We start from the raw sequence: 17,927 nt of genomic DNA on the forward strand, positions 1-17,927 counted from the left end.
TATTCCTAAAAACAGGATTTGTATCTGGAGGGAGAAGGAGAATTCTGGTACCTGGGTAGCAGGATTGTGGAAACACAAAGCACAAGGTAGGAATTCAGAGGAACACAGACAACTTGTTCCTGCTAGTCCATTTTGTCTCAGGATGTTCATGGCAGTGAACATCCTTAAAGTCCCCTTGAAGCAGAAGTATTTTGCCCTGGTCATAGCTCCTGGTCCTCCCTATTTTAGTACCTGGGAAGCTAACAATGTCTTTGTCTCTGTGTTACTAACTCAGCACCAGAGCAGCTGCAGTCAGTGCATGGCCAGGCTGTTTCTCAGTATGTGCTCAGTGGCTGAGCAGGTGTGTTCTCCCCAGATACACCTTTTAAGATGATAGTGTCATCAGTCAGCAGAGCCCAAGGAACTAGAGGGACAGGGGGAAGAGGCTAATTGGTTTCAATCTGGAGTTCTCTCACTGCTCCTGGTTCCCTATCTTGCTGCATCTGTTATCTTCTGTGTCCTCTGTCTTCTCTGTGTATAATTATTCCCTCCGAGGAACTTAGTTCAGTAGAGGGAGGCTGCCGGTGTAAGAGAGATGATAGTCGCCCTGCTGTGTGCCGGAAGGCAGGGGGTTGGTTTCCATCACCATGCATGTAGATCTTGATGGTCAGAGAAGACCACCACAGATGCCTCCAGTGCCATCCCTCCCCTCTGGGCTATCATAAACTTAGAATTAAAGCCTAAATCACACCCTGTTTCTCAACACCTCCTAGGCTGTTATGATTATTAAAAATGATAATCCTCTTGACCTTTCAGATATTTTTCTTGTGGATGGGTGCGCTCTCTCTGGTGAATCATTTCTATGTGTTTACTGCCCTATTACTGAACTGGTTCTGCTTGACTTTCCTTGTTCACTCTTAAATTTGGTAGCACCTTATTTTACAGTCCACTAACTTTGTTGAAAATAAATTCATTTTATTTGTGTGGTTAGTAGTACTCATTTGATAACATAAGTACCATATGAGGGTGCAGCAAATGAATAGTGAATGGTGTACAATTACAAGATAAGTGTATGATGGCTTTATTTTATCCTCTAAACCCAGTACAAGGTGACAGAGTAATTACTTTGGGACCTATTAAGTGTTCTCACCACATAATCTGTAGGGAGATTAATTGTGTAGTTAGCACTTGCCAGCCTCCATTTCTACACACTTTCCAAGATTATACCTCTTTTAGGATTATGTGGTCTCAGATGATTCACATACTGAATTGCAGTAGCCATGACGAATGTCTTCCAGAATGAACCACACCCAGTGTGCATCTAGCAAATGAGTTGGAAAGCAGCTCAAACATTTCTTGGGGGATGGGGAGAGAGCCACATTCTAAATTCAAACTAACGCTTTTATTTTTGCTTTGCTTATGCATTCACTAGGATGGAGTAGGAGAGGTATGGGAGAAACAGCATGTACCCCGTTAGAGACCAGCCCTCTTCCACAGAAATGGATTAAATCTAGCACTTAATGGTGCTAGAAAACATTTACCGTGGACTTCTGAGGACATAAGACCAGGACCTCCATATCTCACAGTAGAAATGCTCTCATAATGATTGTAAAGACCCCAAACCAATGTTGTCAATGTTCTTTTCAACTGAGTGACATATGCCAAAGCTGAAATTAATGCCTGTGAGCCCTGGTCTTCTCTCTCTTGACTCACCAACCGTGTATAAACTCATCCTAGACCTGTGGATGCATGCAGCCCGAGTCATATATAAGCAGAGCAGTTCACCCACATTTTGTCATTGTATGTGGTTCTCACGTCTACCCACAAACAGAAATACAATACAAAATATATGTTGCAGGTAAATATGATCTCCTAAAACAAGTAAATTAAGGAGTAGTCTATTTTTATTTGAAAAATACTCTTTGCACAATTGATTCTCTTTGAGATTCTATTACATGGAAAGCTACCTTAATGCAGTTAAGGTATTTGACTAGTGTCCCTTTGATTTACCCAAGATATTTTAGAACACGAATATTGTATGAAAATGAGTACACCTGTGGCTAGCTGCCTGTGTTATTTCCTCTGAGGAGTAACTCCAAAAATCCAGTAGCTTTTCATTTTGTGTCCCAGGGTGGCTTTCTGGTTCTGCCCATGTTGGCCACTTAGGCATTCTCTTGTGTCTTTCAGGTATTGAGAACGCCAGCGACATCGCTTTGTACTCAGGCCTGGGCGCTGCCGTCGTGACCGTGGCGGTCCTGGTCATCGGCGTCACCCTGTACAGACGGAGCCAGAGTGACTACGGCGTGGACGTCATTGACTCTTCTGCATTGACAGGTGGCTTCCAGACCTTCAACTTCAAAACAGTCCATCAAGGTCAGCAGCGTAGGGCCCCCCAGCACCCCGTCCTCAGGACCATAGACGACGCCCACACAGGACCCCCAGGGCTCTTTGGCCCTGTGTGAAGGTAGCTCTTGGCAGTGGCAGCCACTACCCAATTGTGTGCACACATGAGGAAATAAGGCTCCACAAATCCGTTTGCTTACATCCTCACACACTATGAGTGTAAATGAAGCTCAGTTTATTTACCATTAGCAGCATTTGAAATGAGGCATTTCCATCTTCAATTTGTAGTGAGTTTAACAAGTTAATCAGATTATCCAACTTTGTATTTTAACAAGCCCACTTTAAACATGTATATTCACATTAGCTAACTAAAATACTGATTATTCAAGGCTGAGGACTAACTATTGTACCACAACCTGCCAGGCATGTTTAGTACACTATTTATTAGGTGGAGTTATTTTTGTTCTATTTTAAGTAAGTAAAGGGAGTTTAGAGGAAATATGATGGGCCAGTCAACCAGGGGAAAAATGAAATTCCCAGCCTAAATGACTCTGAACTGTTGACAAGTCGAGGCAATCTTTTGTGGTGGGAGAAGCAAAATCTATCATGTCAAACTATAGCAATTCTCAAGTTCAAAACTGAGAGTCAATTAATTCTCTTACATGAACCAAATCTATTCTTGATTGTGAGAGGGGGATGAAATATACACGACTTTTATCTTAGAAAAAATGAAACCGTCTCCCTTTGAAGGATGACGTCTTCTGCCTTGACTGTCATCGGCCAAGTGTCATCTTTATTTCTGTGTCTTGCTCGCCAGAAGCACCTGTAGCTCAGGACCCGAAGGCTCACCACCTGACAGGCTGAGAAGAGACCAGGTTCTGAAGTAGTAACCCAAGCTTGCCAGAAACTGGGAGATGGCCTGGAGGGAAAATTGCGACTGCTTGCCACTCCCTAGCACCATAATTTCAGGTCTGAGTCTGCTCAGCCTCAGAGAGACACATACCCTCAATGAGTGTACAGCTTAGTGTATGTAATTCAATTAGAAAGAATACAATATCCACCTCAAAGGGTTCCTGTGAGGATGAAATGACCTGGAATAGCATGAATTATCAGCCGTTGGCGTGTGGAAGGTGCTCAATAAATGTAGTGATTTTGTTCTAGAAGCTGCTTATCTCCTCTTACCCTGGCGCCAGGATGCAGAGTGTACCAGAAAGAACAGGCAGCAGGGGAGAGGGGTCCTTCCCTGTCTGAACATCCGGAGAATGTCAACTTGCATAAGCTTAAACACATCTCCTTGCTGTGTGGCTTCTCAGAGCTTATGTGAATAGTGGATCTATATAGGAATATGTACCCTTTCCAGACTTATTTTACCATGCTTTTATTTTTTGACAAAGAATCTCACAAAACTAGTGATACTAAGCAAAGATCCTTTACAAAAATTCTACTCTACCTAATATTCATGGTGATGATAAACCATGCATTGGTGGTCACAGCATTTCACCTCTGATGCCTTAGAGACAAGACACCCTTTCTTTTTTTGAGATTTGCATTTTTTCAATTGCAGTAGAGTTGATCCACAATATTACATTGGTTTCAGGTGTACAACACAGTGATGTGACCTTATATACGTTACTAAATGCGTACCATAAGTGTAGCTACCATCTGTCACCATACATTATTACAATATTATCGACTATATTCCCTATGCTGTACTTTGCATCCCCATAACTTATCTCTTTCATATTAGAAATTGGTACCGCTTGACCCCCTTCATCTATTTCACCCATTGCCCACCTCCCTCCCCTCTGGCAACCACCGCTTTGTTCTCTGTATTTAGGAAGACACATCCCTTCTGGAGCAAAAATAGAGCCCCAGAAAGGTGAACAGGGAGACATTTAAACAGAATGACATGCTTCAGGTAGTACAGGAACCTTAAAAAGGACTTCCAAGAAAGAAACTTGCATCCGGTCAGCATGAGTGTCCCTGATCAGACTTGCATCCGGTCGGCAGCCAACTTACTTTGACAGTAGACTCAGTCATATGTACATACTTTTAATAAAAGGCACCTTCCACATGAGCTAGATGTAAGTCTAACTCAGAGATATTTTTGCTGCTTGGTTTTGCCTGGGTTGGGAGAGTATTTTAAGAGAAGCAAGAAATTCAGCTTCAGAAGGTAAGGGCATGAGGTGGAAGAGCCATGAGATTCAGGGCTGTAATGTGTCAGTCTTGGTAGAAACGCCTATTTCAGACTCTTTTAAGATGTGAGATGGCTCTTAAGTTCTGCTTCCGGCCTGGGAAGCCCACAAACAAGAACAAGGCTGGGATCGTAAAACTAAATGCAGTTCTGTTAAGAAACAACAGTTTCCCAGTTGTGCCTGTATTTGGCATGAGAGCCTTAAGCCTGAGAAAAGTGCATCATCACGTAGCCTTTGGAACTGAAGCGTATGTCATCTCATTGCAAACCACCTCCTTTGTGATTCTGGATTCTTACAGCATCAGAACAAGAGGTGGGGAAAGTCAGGGCCATAGATTTGCTGCTGGTGTTACAAATCATGAAAATGGCAAAACAACAGAAGCTAATACAATAAGGCCTAGGATTGCAACATTTTCAAAAATATCATCCTTGAAACCAATTTGACAGGCCCCAAAGAAAATGGTTTAATGTGGTTCATGTTTCAGTCTGAGAAGTCACATTGACAGACTGATACGGGTGGGAGGTTTGGGACTGAGGGTTATTTTGTTATTTACTAATAAATGAGGTTGCTTCATCATGAGAAAATGTCGCCACATTTCTTTTTAATAATTTGGCTTAGAAAGAATCGGCAAGCCCTAACTGATGAGAAAGTTCAATTTCTCATGTTTATGTAAAGATTTTTTTGTCCCTTTGCTTTGAGACAGAAAGGAAGCCAGTCTAAGCTGCTGCCCACGTGGAATCCTCCACCGTCCCTATGTGGTGCGCCTTTCCCTCTTAGAGTGACGTCTGCGTTATTAGAGCAAATTGGCTTCTCAGAGACGGAGTGGTTCGTGAGGTCCCCTGAACCTGTTTGCTGTGAGGATGCAGCACTGCCTCCCCTTGCTCCAGAAACTGCCCAGATTTCCTCTGGAGATGTGCTTGCACAAATGCCGCTCCATTATAAACAGCACTACCTCGTCACCACGCTGTGTCATCTCATGCCATTTAAAAGGAACAGATGTTATTTTTGCTCCAAACTGGATTGCAAAACATCTTGCTTTTTTTTTTTCTCTCTCTTCCATAAGCTTCTCTTTGCCAGTTGAAATAGTTGCACCAACAATAACACCTGAGTTAGCTGCTGGACAGAGTGCCTGAAATACTTGCTTTTTGACAAGACTGCATACAAGGAGCTCAAAGTAGATGATTTTGGTCAGCAGCTTTCAGAGAATCAGCTGTGAAAGCCAGGGCTCGTGATTCCAAGGCTCTGGTCATTAATGAGCAGCCTGCTGGAGCCCCGAAGGGCCAGCTCTGACTGGAGCAGCCAGCAAGCTCACGCACACGTGTTGGGGAGTTAGCAGAGGCAGGTGTAGAGGGGTAAGTGTGATGCCTTTTAGTTTCTGAGTGACAGATCGATTTTCTTTCACCAGGTAACTCCCTGCTCCTGAATTCCTCCATGCAGCCAGATCTGACTGTGAGCCGAACATACAGCGGGCCCATGTGTCTGCAGGACCCGCTGGACAAGGAACTCATGACAGAGTCCTCGCTTTTTAACCCTTTATCGGACATCAAGGTCAAAGTGGAAAGTTCATTCATGGTTTCCCTGGGAGTGTCTGGGAGAGCTGAGTACCATGGCAAGAGTCATTCTGGGACTTTTCCCCACGGAAACAGCCGCAGCTTTACTGCCATGCATCCCAGAAATAAAGCAACCTACATCCAACACCTGTCATCCCTCCCCACAAGGACAGAACTGAGAACCACTGGTGTCTTTGGCCATTTAGGAGGACGTTTAGTGATGCCAAATACAGGTGGGTGGTAAGTGTGCGTTTGTGTATTTTCTAGCATTGGTTTCAACACTTTATATTTCCCCAATTATATCCCATAAGATGCATTCTTAAGATGTTTACCACCTCCATATCAGAGCTACAGACACCATGGCTCCATAAATCTACTTGATTTACACAGCAAACCAGAAGCAATGCTGAGACTAGATTTTACCATCTTCATCTCGGCATGGACCAAATGCTCCATTCAATGCCCCATCAGAGCCGACAGCCATATTTGCTCAAAAGGCTTGAGTACTGCCCAGAGTTTAAGCCACTTTGGCCTCTGTCTCCTAGAAAACGATCAGGAAGCACTGAAAACATTCTTTGACATGACCAACCAATACTGTATTTGTAGCCAAGAGTGGTTTCTGCACTAGTAGAGAATTTAGGGAAGTGACAGTCAGAGTCAAATTTCCTTAGTAACTGACCTATTAAATACCATCAGTGTCTACAGACCTTGCTGTATTGTTACATTATGATGAGGGTCTATTTTGGAGCTCTTCTTTTGAATTCAAACTTCAGTTCCAGGGCTGTGTCATAAGTATAATTAGTTCTCCACTTTTTTCCTCCTTTGGAAGCTATTCTCTTGGAATTCTGGCAAGGATACTTAAGGTGTGCAGCCCAGATCACTTTCACAGTCACATTCTATCTATGGGTTAGTCTGAAGTTAGTGTTGCCATCACAGACCTCACTGGGTGGCAGAAGAGGGCCATTTCTCCTCTGATTTCTAAGCACCGAGAGGTAGTGCCCCGAATCATCTCTGTTGGCTGCTCTGAGGAAACAGGCCATCAGACCTACAGGTTTTACTTTAGAACCAGGGAGCATTAAATCAGAGCCTCTGGGGCTTCCGCTGAATCCTCTCAGGTATCACTGCCCAGCCTCTCCAAATCAAACATTTCATCTCATAAAAGGAAATCTAAGCCCCTCTTCCAGCTGGCTGTCCCTCTAGTAGCTTCGTGACTTCAGACTGATTTGTTTTGAGTTGATGGATATTGTTTTGTTCTACACCAGTCACTTCCTTAAAAACCTCATTTCAGGCCAACTGCTCTTGCAGGCAGCCCTCGTAATGATTTTGTTTTCTAAACATCCAGTTCTCGAAGTCTTCCTTGGTCAGTGGTTAGGACATGGTAAGGATCTTCACTTAGGTGTGTCGGAGTGTCCACATGTGATGGAATCCTGCCTTGCGGTAACTGCCAGTTAGGGGTCTCACTGTGGCACGAGGCTGTCAGCCACACCTACCAGGCACCCTTCCTGTAGCATCTAGAAACCGGAAGTGTGGGTTTTGGATAAAAAGAAAAGTTGCCAATCCCGCTCATTCAAGAGAGTAGGATGTATTCATCAGAATCATACCAAATTGCACATCGAGTTTCTATGCATCTATCTTATTAGCACTTTCTAACCCGCTGCTTGGCACACAGGAGGCTCTGCGTAGCTACAAGTTGAATAAATCAGCCCGCACTGCTTTTCTGTCTTTCTGTCTAGATTTGTTAGTGTGTGTGTTTACACACACAAGGGAGTGCCAAGGTCAGCCCATTCGCTGGCTGTGTCTGCCTAATGTCTGTCAACAAAGGGAAGGTGAAATCGTTAGGTAAAAGACATTTTTCATTTTCTTCCCTGTGACTCGAGGTGCACTTGTGTGAAAACCAGAAGTTCTGATAGTGTCTTCTGATTCCCAAACACTCCCTCCATGAAGGGGCACTTCCAAAGCTCCTAACAAGAAGCCCTGGACAGGACTGAAGCTGTTTCTTGGGAATGAGTTTGAGGAAACATAAATATGGGGAATTGAAACATATGCTCTGTTAGTTGCAGAACATCAATGCAAAATATGCCCCAGGGAGCTAAAGTCTAAAGAAGCAAGTCTCAGCAGTTAAATCGTTCTCATGCCATCCATCCCAAATTGCCATGTAGTGCCTGGCAGTGGTATTTCTCAGAAAGGTTGGGGTGGCCCCCACACTCAAGAAGTCATTTATTATGCAAAATATGAAACAAGAAATTCAGACAGGTGGTTCTGTTGTCATATCAAATAAAAGGCTGTCAGGGTAGCAGGTGGATTTTGGAGAAGAATATATATTTCTTTAATCAGAGGTAACTGATAAATGACATACCGAAAATGGATATTTCTTTAGAGGACTACAGGCATAAAGATTACCCACAGCACCTTTCATTCTTCATAAAATATAACTTGGCAGCAACGTGCCCACCCCCCACGGCCCTTGCCTCTGTGTTTGACTATCCTGTCTCCCATACGGTTTGCATCTTTGAGTGGGAACGGGAAGTACATTTGAAGGATACTCATACAATTTCTGATTGAAAGAAAGAGGCAATAATATGAAGCACCAGTGATCCTGTAGATTGGGGTTGAATTTAGGAATATTATGAATACTCGTTTGATCTAAACACAGGGAATTAAGCTAACTTGAAATGAATGAGATCTGATCTGTTCCCCAAACAGCCATTTCTCAGAAGTCCCCCCACAGGCATATTCTGATTTGCTCTGGGGGCCTCACCACCAGATATTGGTGAGCCAGAGAAGAGGATGTATCTGGCTTTTATTTATTTATTTATATTAGGAATTGTGAATCCTGTTCATTCATTCATACAGTCGTGACTTGTTTTTGAGTGCCTACTCTTTGCCAAGCATTTTGCTCCATGTTATTGATTTCATAAACCATTATTGTTTTTTCTAAATAGGCTGTATGATTTCATTTATTTGAAAGTCTAGAAAAGGGAAAGTAATCAACATGTCAGAAAGCAAATAAGTGATCGTTTGGGCTGGCCATCGAAGAATTGACGTCCAAAGGACATGACAGAACTTTTTGTGGCCACAGAAATGTTCTGAATCTTGATTATGATGGTGGTTACATGAGAGTATACATTTGCTAGAAGTTTATCGACATATATGCTCAAAATGGGCACATTTTGTCACATGTAGATTGTGCCTCAATAAAGGAACAAAATAGGAAAAGAAAAAAGGGAACATAATAATGTTACTCTTTTGGGATCACTACCTAAGATGGCATCATTGCCTACTGGTAGCCACCTTGCCTCTGTATGTAAAGAAGAGGGACAGAAGGTCTCTGTTGTCGTTATGGCCTAGATAGTTTAATAGAGAGGCAACAAAGAGAATACAAATGTCTAAGGTGTGTACTCAGATGGACGTCCATGCCTACTGTCTCTATCTCATGTATTGCAATTTCAGCGGCACAACAGGGAGGAACCTGATGGAGGCCACTTTGTTTGGCAGCTACATTTAAAGCACAATGGGAAATGCTGGGAGGAGGGGGCCCCAAAGTATGGCAATTACAGTTCTCCCACCATCGACATTAGGGTCTGGAATATAAATGGATAGATACCCTTGCTGAAAAGCTATAAGCAAGATTTAACTGTGCCTCATTCTTAGTGCTCTAGTGAAAGATACTGATGATAACTAGCATGTTACTGAATAATGCTCACAAATGTGAATCAGAAATAACTTGTTTTGCAATGAATCTTGCATTCCTTGATTCTATAGCAGCTAACAGGCACATAGAAGGGTATCAGGAAAGCTTGCCATCTCTAGATTTAAATTATCATCAGCAACCTGAAAGCTTTCTGTGCAATTACATTAGCTCTAATGAAAGGAGAAAAGGTGAGAGCTGCATTATTCAAAGAATAGGAGGATGCCCTGAGATTCTATTTTGCAAAGATCTTACTGTGTCTCTATTGGATTTCCTTTTATAAACAGGAAACTACATTAAAGAGAATCTCTACCCTCTCTACACTCCTCTCTCTTGGTCAAAGTGAAATATTTACTTCACAGCATCCAAGAGAAGAGGGGACATTTCACATGCACGTGATGTGCCTCTGTCCCCTCTCCCCACATTGAATGATTTTACTAAAGTAAAGCTATTGAGGTTTTTGCTACTTGACATTCACATGAATATGGTTATGTCATCTTTAACCTTAACTGTCTAGCTTCTGTTTGCCAATATAGGACCAAATATAGGACTGGTTGTACAAGAACCTATCATAGTCCTGAACTTAACACTGCTTTTTCATTCTCGTTTTCTTGATAGAATGTGATACTAAATTGATCACCTCCCTAAACACTATTTATGAGAGATTTTCATTCCAGGCTTTAGCAAAGTGTTAGATGGCTCACCCATCATCCCAGATACCTTTTCAGGAAATGGGTGGAAACAAGATAAATACCTTTTTAATTTTGGAGCAGGTTAACTGAAACATTGATACACTCGTATTCTTGGATGTGTTTGATGGTGCCTGGTCTCAGGACACCCAATCTTTTAAGCGAATTTAAAAAATGCTAGGGAGACTTTAAATAAAAAGTACTTTGAGTACATAGTTGAATAACATGGCCCTTCTTATGTCACTGTTAGGAAACTGCTTTTCCCATTATTATAAACTTCCCAAGGATTGAGATTTCATAAATTGCTGTGAGATAGTCCTATTTTGTATCTGTAAGGTGCTCAGCTGACGTGCTTCAAGATAATTGGAAAATCTACAAGTAACCTCTCGGCTCTTTCTATTTTAGGGGTTTGTTTACTCATACCACATGGCGCCATCCCGGAGGAGAATTCTTGGGAGATATATATGTCCATCAACCAAGGCGAACCCAGGTAAGAGACAAAGAAGGATGGCATATTAATGACATGTTAAATATGGAATGGAGCTTCTGCAGGAAGTCTGAGCTTACTAAGATGATGTGACATGGAGGTGTGTAGGTGACACAGGGAACTACTTGACTATACAAGGGGAAAAACTGGTTGCAAAGTTGGCTAGAATGAAAACAGATACCACTAGGTCCACATTTTTTGGTGAAAAAGTTAAACAGCCAACATCTAGGCAGTAGACACCACAGTGAGCCTGTAGTCAAATCATAAATGGGACCTCTCCATAAACACTGACTGCCTCACACAGTCATCCCCCTAAAAGAAAAAAAAAAGCCCTGCATATTCCTGCAGGTACTCTTTGGTGCTGGGCATTATGCAAATACAGAGGATGATTGACCCGGGACCTTTTAAGATCTCCAGAAAACCAGCTACGAGCTGAGAGAACATTTCATAGGCAATTTTCCTCACTCTAAAAATACAGTCTATGCTTCAGTGGCTTTCAGGTCTGACAAATTTCTGCAGCATTAAATTCAATTACATGAACAAATACAAATCTTGTCACATACTCTTTTAATGAAAGTATTTGGTTATTTTCTTGGCGCAAGTGTAATATTTGTGGAAATGTCGCCTTCCTCCACACAAGATAAACCAGACTCCTTGAAAGAAACCAATTTCTCTCATAAACTGGATCTATACCTCTGGCATTTTCAGTGTTAACATCTTGGTCATTTCAGAATAGAATTTTTTGTTGTTAGCAAAGAACACATGAAGGAAAAACACTGTAAGGAAAAACAGCCAGAGCGGCAGATGGTTTGAGCAGATTTTTAAGAGCTATTGCTATAAAAGGAACTGTTGGGAGTCCAGTAGTTTTAGCCTTTTGCTCTAGTGGGCTTAGGATCAGTGGAAGAAAGGGCTCTGCTGGTTGGCTGTTGGCGAGGCTCCTTGAGGATTGGTGGGTAAGCTGTGCGGGTTGGGCTCTTGTTATTTCTTCAGTCCTGTAGAGCTGATGCTTTATCGGTACACCTGGAGACATGCTAGTGTTTAAGTATCTCCACTTGGCACAGAGGGGAAACCGAGGTGCAGAAAGGTTTGAAGAATTTATTTGAAATCTGTTAAGCAGACCTGAAACTGGAGTATTTTGGAGAGAATCACCACTTTTTTTTTATCCCTTTGGTTGATTTATATAAGAAACTGTACCTATTTAAAGTTAAGGCCATGGTCAATTACATATATGCTTGTAAACATATCTTTTTTATTGAAATATGGTTAATATACAATATTAGTTTCAGATGAATAACTTAGTGATTCAGCAATTACATACATTATTACATGCTCACTGTGATAAGTGTAATTACCATCTGTCATCATAAACAGATTTTAAATACTATAATCCATATTCTATAGGCTATGCTTCTATCCCTGTAACCAAATTATTTTATAATACAAAGTTTGAACCTCTTTATCCCCTTCACCTAGTTCACCCATCCCCAGAACACTCATGGTAGTGAGCCATCCATTCTCTGTGTTGATGAGTGTATTTCTGGTCGGTTTGTTTTTTCAGATTGCACATGTTAGTGAAATGATACAGTATTCCTCTTTCTCTGACTTATTTCACCTCTAGGTCTATCCATGTTGTCACAAATGGCAAGATTTTTTTCTTTTTAATGACTGAATAATACTCCATTGTGTCTATGTACATCTTCTTTATTCATTCATCTACTGATGGACACTTAGTCTGCTTCCATATCTTGGCTATTGTAAAGAGTGCTACGATAAACATAGGGGCGCCTATGTCCTTTCAAATTGGTGAATTTGTTTTCTTTACGCAGATTCCCAGAACTAGAATTGCTCTGTAATACGGTATTTCTGTTTTTAGTTTGTTGAGAAACCTCCATTCTGCTGTCCATGGGGGCTGCACCAATTTCAAATCCCTCCAACAGGGCGCAAGGGTTCCCTTTTCTCCACATCCTTGCTAAGAGTTGTCATTCCTTGCCTTGTTGATACTGGCCATTCTGACTGGTGTGAGGTGGTATTTTGCAGTTTTGATCTCCATTTCCCTAATGAGTAATGATGTTGAATACCTTCTCATGTGCAAGTTGGCCATCATATGTCTTCTTTGAAAAAATGTCTGTTCGGGTCCTCTGCCCACTTTTGAAGTGGGCTTTCTTTTTGGTGTTGAGTTGTATGAGTTCTTTATATAATTTTGATATTAGCCCTTTATCAGATATGTCATTTGCAAATATTTTCTCCCATACAGTAGGTTATCTTTTTCTTTTGTTGATGGTGCCCTTTGATGTGAAGAAACATTTGGTTGTGATGTAGTCCAATTAATTTACTTTTCTTTTTGTTTCCCTTGCCCACAAAGAAGTATCCAGAAAAAAATTACTTGTGCTATGTTCAAGAGATTCCTGCCTATGTTTTCTTCTAAGAGTTTTATGGTATCATATCTTACATTTAGGTCTTTAATCCACTTCGAGTTTACTTTTGTGTATGGTGTAAAACAGTGATCCAGTTTCGTTCTCTTGCATGTAGCTGTCCAGTACTCCCAAAACCATTTATTGGAGAGACTGTCTTTTCCCCAATGTATTTTCATGGTTCCTAATATCATTATATTAAATGACCTTATACGTATCAGTTTATTTCTGAGTTCTCTATTCTGTTCCATTGGTCTGTGTATCTGTTCTTGTGCCAGTATCAGACTCTTTCATTTACTGTAGCTTTGTAGTAGAGTTTGAAATAGGGAGCATGATACCCCCAGCTTTATTATCATTTCTCAAGATTGCTTTGACTACTTGGTGGCTTTTGTAGTTCCACATAAATGTTAGAATTATTTGCTCTCCTTCAGTGAGAAATGCCGTGGGTATTTTGATAGGAATTGCATTGAATCTGTAGAGTGTTTGAGCAGTATGGTCATTTCAACAATATTAATTCATCCTATCCATGAGCATGGAGTAGCTTTCCATTTATTTGTGTTGTCTTCATTTCTTTTATCAGTTCTATAGTTTGTATCCTGCGACTTTACTAAATTCCTTTATTAACTCTAATAGTTTTTTTATGGAGTCTTTAGGGTCTTCTATGTATGATATCATATCATCTGCAAATAGTGGCAGTTTTATTTCTTCCTTACCTGTTTGAATGCCTTTTACCTTTTTTTTTGTTCTTGTCTGACTGTGGGACTATGTTGAATAAAAGTGGTGAGAACAGCCATCCTTGCCTGACCTTAGAGAGAAAGCTATCAGTTTTTCACCTTTCAGTGTTGATGTTCACTATCGGTTTGTCACATAAGGCCTCTATTACATTGAGATACAAGCCCTCTATACCTACTTTATTGAGAGTTTTTACATGAATGGGTGTTGAACTTTATTAAATGATTTTTCTGCATCTATTGAGATGATCATATGTTTTCTATCCTTTTTATTGTTATGTGGTGTATCACACTGATTGATTCCTGTATATTGAAACATCCTTGCATCCCTGAGATAAATCCCACTTGATCAAGGTGAATGATCTTTTTAATGTATTTTAAAATTTGGTTTGCTAATGTTTTGTTGAGGATTTTTTAATGTGTGTCCATTAGGCATATTGGTCTGTACTTTTCTTTGTTCTATAGTGGACTTGTCTGGTTTTGGTACCACGGTAATGCTGCCTCATAGAATGAATTTGGAAGCTCTCCTTCCTCTTCAGTATTTTGAATTGTTTGAGTAGGACAGGTCTCAACTTTCCTTAAAGGTTTGGTAGAATTCACGTGTGAAGCCATCTCATCCAGAGCTTTCGTTTGTTGGGAATTTTTTATTATAGGTTAAATTTCATTACCAGTAATTAGTTGGTTCAAACTTTCTGTTTATTCCTGGTTCAGGCTTGGAAGGTTGTATGTTTCTAGAAATTTATGCATTTCTTCTATGTTGTCCAATTCATTGGCATATAATTTTTCTTAGTACTCATAACCATTTATATTTATGGTATCTAAGTTGTAACTTCTCTTTCCTTTCTGATTTTGAGTCATCTCTTTATGAGTCTAAGTAAAGGTTTATCAATTTTGTTTATCTTTTCAAAGAACCAGTTCTTGGTTTCATTAATCACTTTATTGTTTTTCTAGTCTTTATTTCATTTATTTCCATTCTGATCTTTGTTTTTATTTCCTTTTTTCTACAAACTTTGGGCTTTGTTCTTTTTCTGTTTCCTTAAGATGCCAGGTTAGATTGTTGGGGATGTTTCTTGCTTATTGAGGTAGGCCTGGATTGCTACAGACTTCCCTCTTAAGGCTGCTTTTCCTGCATTACAAAAATTTTGAACTGTTTTATCTCTTTTCATTATTTTCCAAGTACTTTTTGATTTCTTCTCTGATTTCTTTGATCCATTGATATTTTTAGTAGAATGCTGTTTAGCCTCCACATGGTTCTAAATGTAATTGGTTTTACTACTTTTGTGTTTTTGACCTTCATACTAGCTTTTAAGTGATTGGTTTACTACCTCTGTTATGTGTTTGTTTTTACCAATAAAATTTTCCTTTAGTTAGGATATTTTCTTTTCCTCTTAGGACCCTTTAGCATTCCTTCCAAGGCTAGTTTAGTGGTGGTGAACTCTTTTAACTTATGTTTATCTGTGAGGCTGTTTATCTCCCCTTCCATTCAGAATGATAACCCTGCCGGGTAGAGTATTCTTGGTTGGAAGTTTTTCTCTTTCAGTACTTTGACTATAGCATACCACTCCTTTCTGGCCTGGAAAGTGTCTGCTGAAAAAAATGGCTTATAGCCCTATGGGATCTCCTTTGTAGGTAATTTATTGCTTTTCTCTCACTACTTTTAAGATCCTATCTTTGTCTTTGATCTTTGACATTGTAATTATGAATGTCTTGGCATGGATCTCTTTGGGTTTACCTTGTTTGGGGCTCTCTCTACTTACTGGAACTGATGTCTGGTTCTTTCCCTAGGTCAGGGAAGTTTTCATCTATTATTTCTTCAAATAAGTTTTCTATTCCTTTCTATGTCTCTCCTTCTGGGACTCCTATAATGCTATATGCTCTTACAATGTTTGGCCATTTGGTACTGTCCCAGAGCTCCTTGAATCTATCCTTGTTTTCTTTGTACTTTTTACTTTTTGCTGTTCAGCTTTAATGCTTTCCACCAGTCTGTCTTCCAAATCACTGATCCAATCTTCTTCATCCTCTAATTAGGTATTGATTCCGTCTAGTGTAATTTTTATTTTATTTATTGTATTCCTTATCTCTGGTTCTGTTTTATATTTTCTATCTTATATTTTGTAGAGGTTCTCACTGAGTTCTTCCACTCTTAAGACTGGTGAACATCTTTATAATCATCAGTTTGAACTCTTTATCTGGTAGATTGCTTAACTCCATTTCATTTAGTTCATTTTCTCAAGTGTCTGTTTCAAGCATATTCCTCTGTCATTCCATTTTGTTTGACTTTTCTGCTTGAGACTATAAATAAGTAGAAAAGGCTACTCTCTCCCCATCTTGAAGGATTGGCCTTGTGTATGGAAAGTCCCCTAGGTAGACTGCATGTGCCTGGGTGTTTCAACCAGTTGGCTGGAGGCTTAGGGAATGTGAGCTGGGGTTTTCCTGGTTTCAAGGCTGTTAGGATGTGGTTGGAGGGGCTTCTGAATAGATACCGATGGGGCCCACACTTAACAGGAACGCAGTGGGTCCAGATGCCATCCTAGGAAATCCCTGCCTCTGCTGCTACTGGGGCTGCACCAGTGGAGCTGTGTCTGAGTTTGATTCAATGCAGCAGTGGCTATGGCACACAACAGTGAGTGGCTTGATGGAAGCCCCGGCTCCACAGCTACTGGGTCAGCACCCACAGCACAGCAGTGGCCGGGTTGTGCTCTCCAGGGGTCATGACAAGTGGCTTCGTGCCCTTGGGGCAGCTGTGATCTGAATGTGCTCTCTGGCTGACACATCTGTGTGTGGGTGGGAGGTGACAAGCCACATAGGTCAAGTCTTCAAGTCTCAAATGAGTGTGTGTGCCCCAACCCTGCTCCCTGCCTCACTCTCATGTGGGGAAGAGGTACAAAAAATGGCACTTGCCAGACCTCTGATCTGTAGACAGTTCCAGTCATCTCCCTACCAAACAACAGGTGTTTTAATTCTATAAATTGGGTCTTTTCACTTATAGTCTAGATGCACTTTAAAGCACCACTTTTTTTCTATGCGCCAGGACAGTGAATCTGCGTCCAGAGCCCTCAGCAATATCCCTCCCTCTATGGATTGCTGCGCTGGGGCGGGGTTCCCTCTGTTACCATGTCCCTTCTGCCATTTTTTTATGTGATCTTTCTACCCCTCATTGTGCAGAAGGTGCTCACTCAGTCTTCTTCAAAATGAATTATTCTGTGTGTAGGTGCAGATTTGCTGTGCAGGTGGGAGGAGGTGGGTTCAAGCTCTCACTACAGCACTATCTTCCCAGAAGTTCCTGTAAGCATATTATCTTGCAAAAGTCAAGTATGAGGCAGACATCATCTTTGTCTGAATCAAGCCTCCTGAAACCCCTTCATAATGATCAGTGCAGCGAGCCTGTTCATCTTCCTTCTCTCAGCCTCATCCACATCACTCTGTGAGAACCGTCAACCTTAAAAATAGCCAGTTATTTTACTAATGAAATTAGTTATTTGGGAATGCAGAGGAATTGCAATTCAGGACATGCAACTATGGCAAACCACAGGCAATTGCGAAGAAAGCAAGGCAAGGTCAGCTTTTATTAGGTTTTAGGAGGAAATCCAAGAAGGGATGTTTTGAATAAAAGTTCACTGGAGAAGAACAAGAGTTGGAAGTTGTGGCGTTTCTCATTGGCCATACGAGGTAGTTACAGCATTATTATGGGACAGGGAGGGCTCATCCTTTTTCTTAAAATAAGGAGATGAAATTCCTACATAAGGAGTGTCCTCCCTGGTCAAGATAAGAATTATCTTCTTCCTGCTTTTTATACAGGATCTGACTTGTGGTATGTTCTCAAGAATGCCCCCTTCTGGGTTTATTTCCATTTA

The 17,927-nt window shown here is 41.0% G+C and overlaps 1 protein-coding gene across 10 annotated transcripts in view; it reads left to right on the forward strand.

Moving 5' to 3' along the window:
* The window catches only part of UNC5D (unc-5 netrin receptor D), a 582,780-nt gene that overhangs the window by 469,117 nt on the left and 95,736 nt on the right, over positions 1 to 17,927 (forward strand). For 4 of the 10 annotated variants that reach the window (XM_036894358.2, XM_036894360.2, XM_036894364.2 and 1 more), the window contains 3 exons: positions 2,167 to 2,352; positions 5,923 to 6,300; positions 10,850 to 10,934. In XM_036894358.2, coding sequence (XP_036750253.1) covers positions 2,167 to 2,352; positions 5,923 to 6,300; positions 10,850 to 10,934 — 649 coding nt within the window. Of the gene's footprint in view, positions 1 to 1,411; positions 1,427 to 2,166; positions 2,353 to 5,922; positions 6,301 to 10,849; positions 10,935 to 17,927 lie in introns of all 10 variants that reach the window. The other 6 variants (XM_036894362.2, XM_036894357.2, XM_036894363.2 and 3 more) reach the window with 3 other exon arrangements.

Source organism: Manis pentadactyla, chromosome 7, assembly GCF_030020395.1.
Source record: "Manis pentadactyla isolate mManPen7 chromosome 7, mManPen7.hap1, whole genome shotgun sequence".
NCBI lineage: Eukaryota > Metazoa > Chordata > Mammalia > Pholidota > Manidae > Manis > Manis pentadactyla.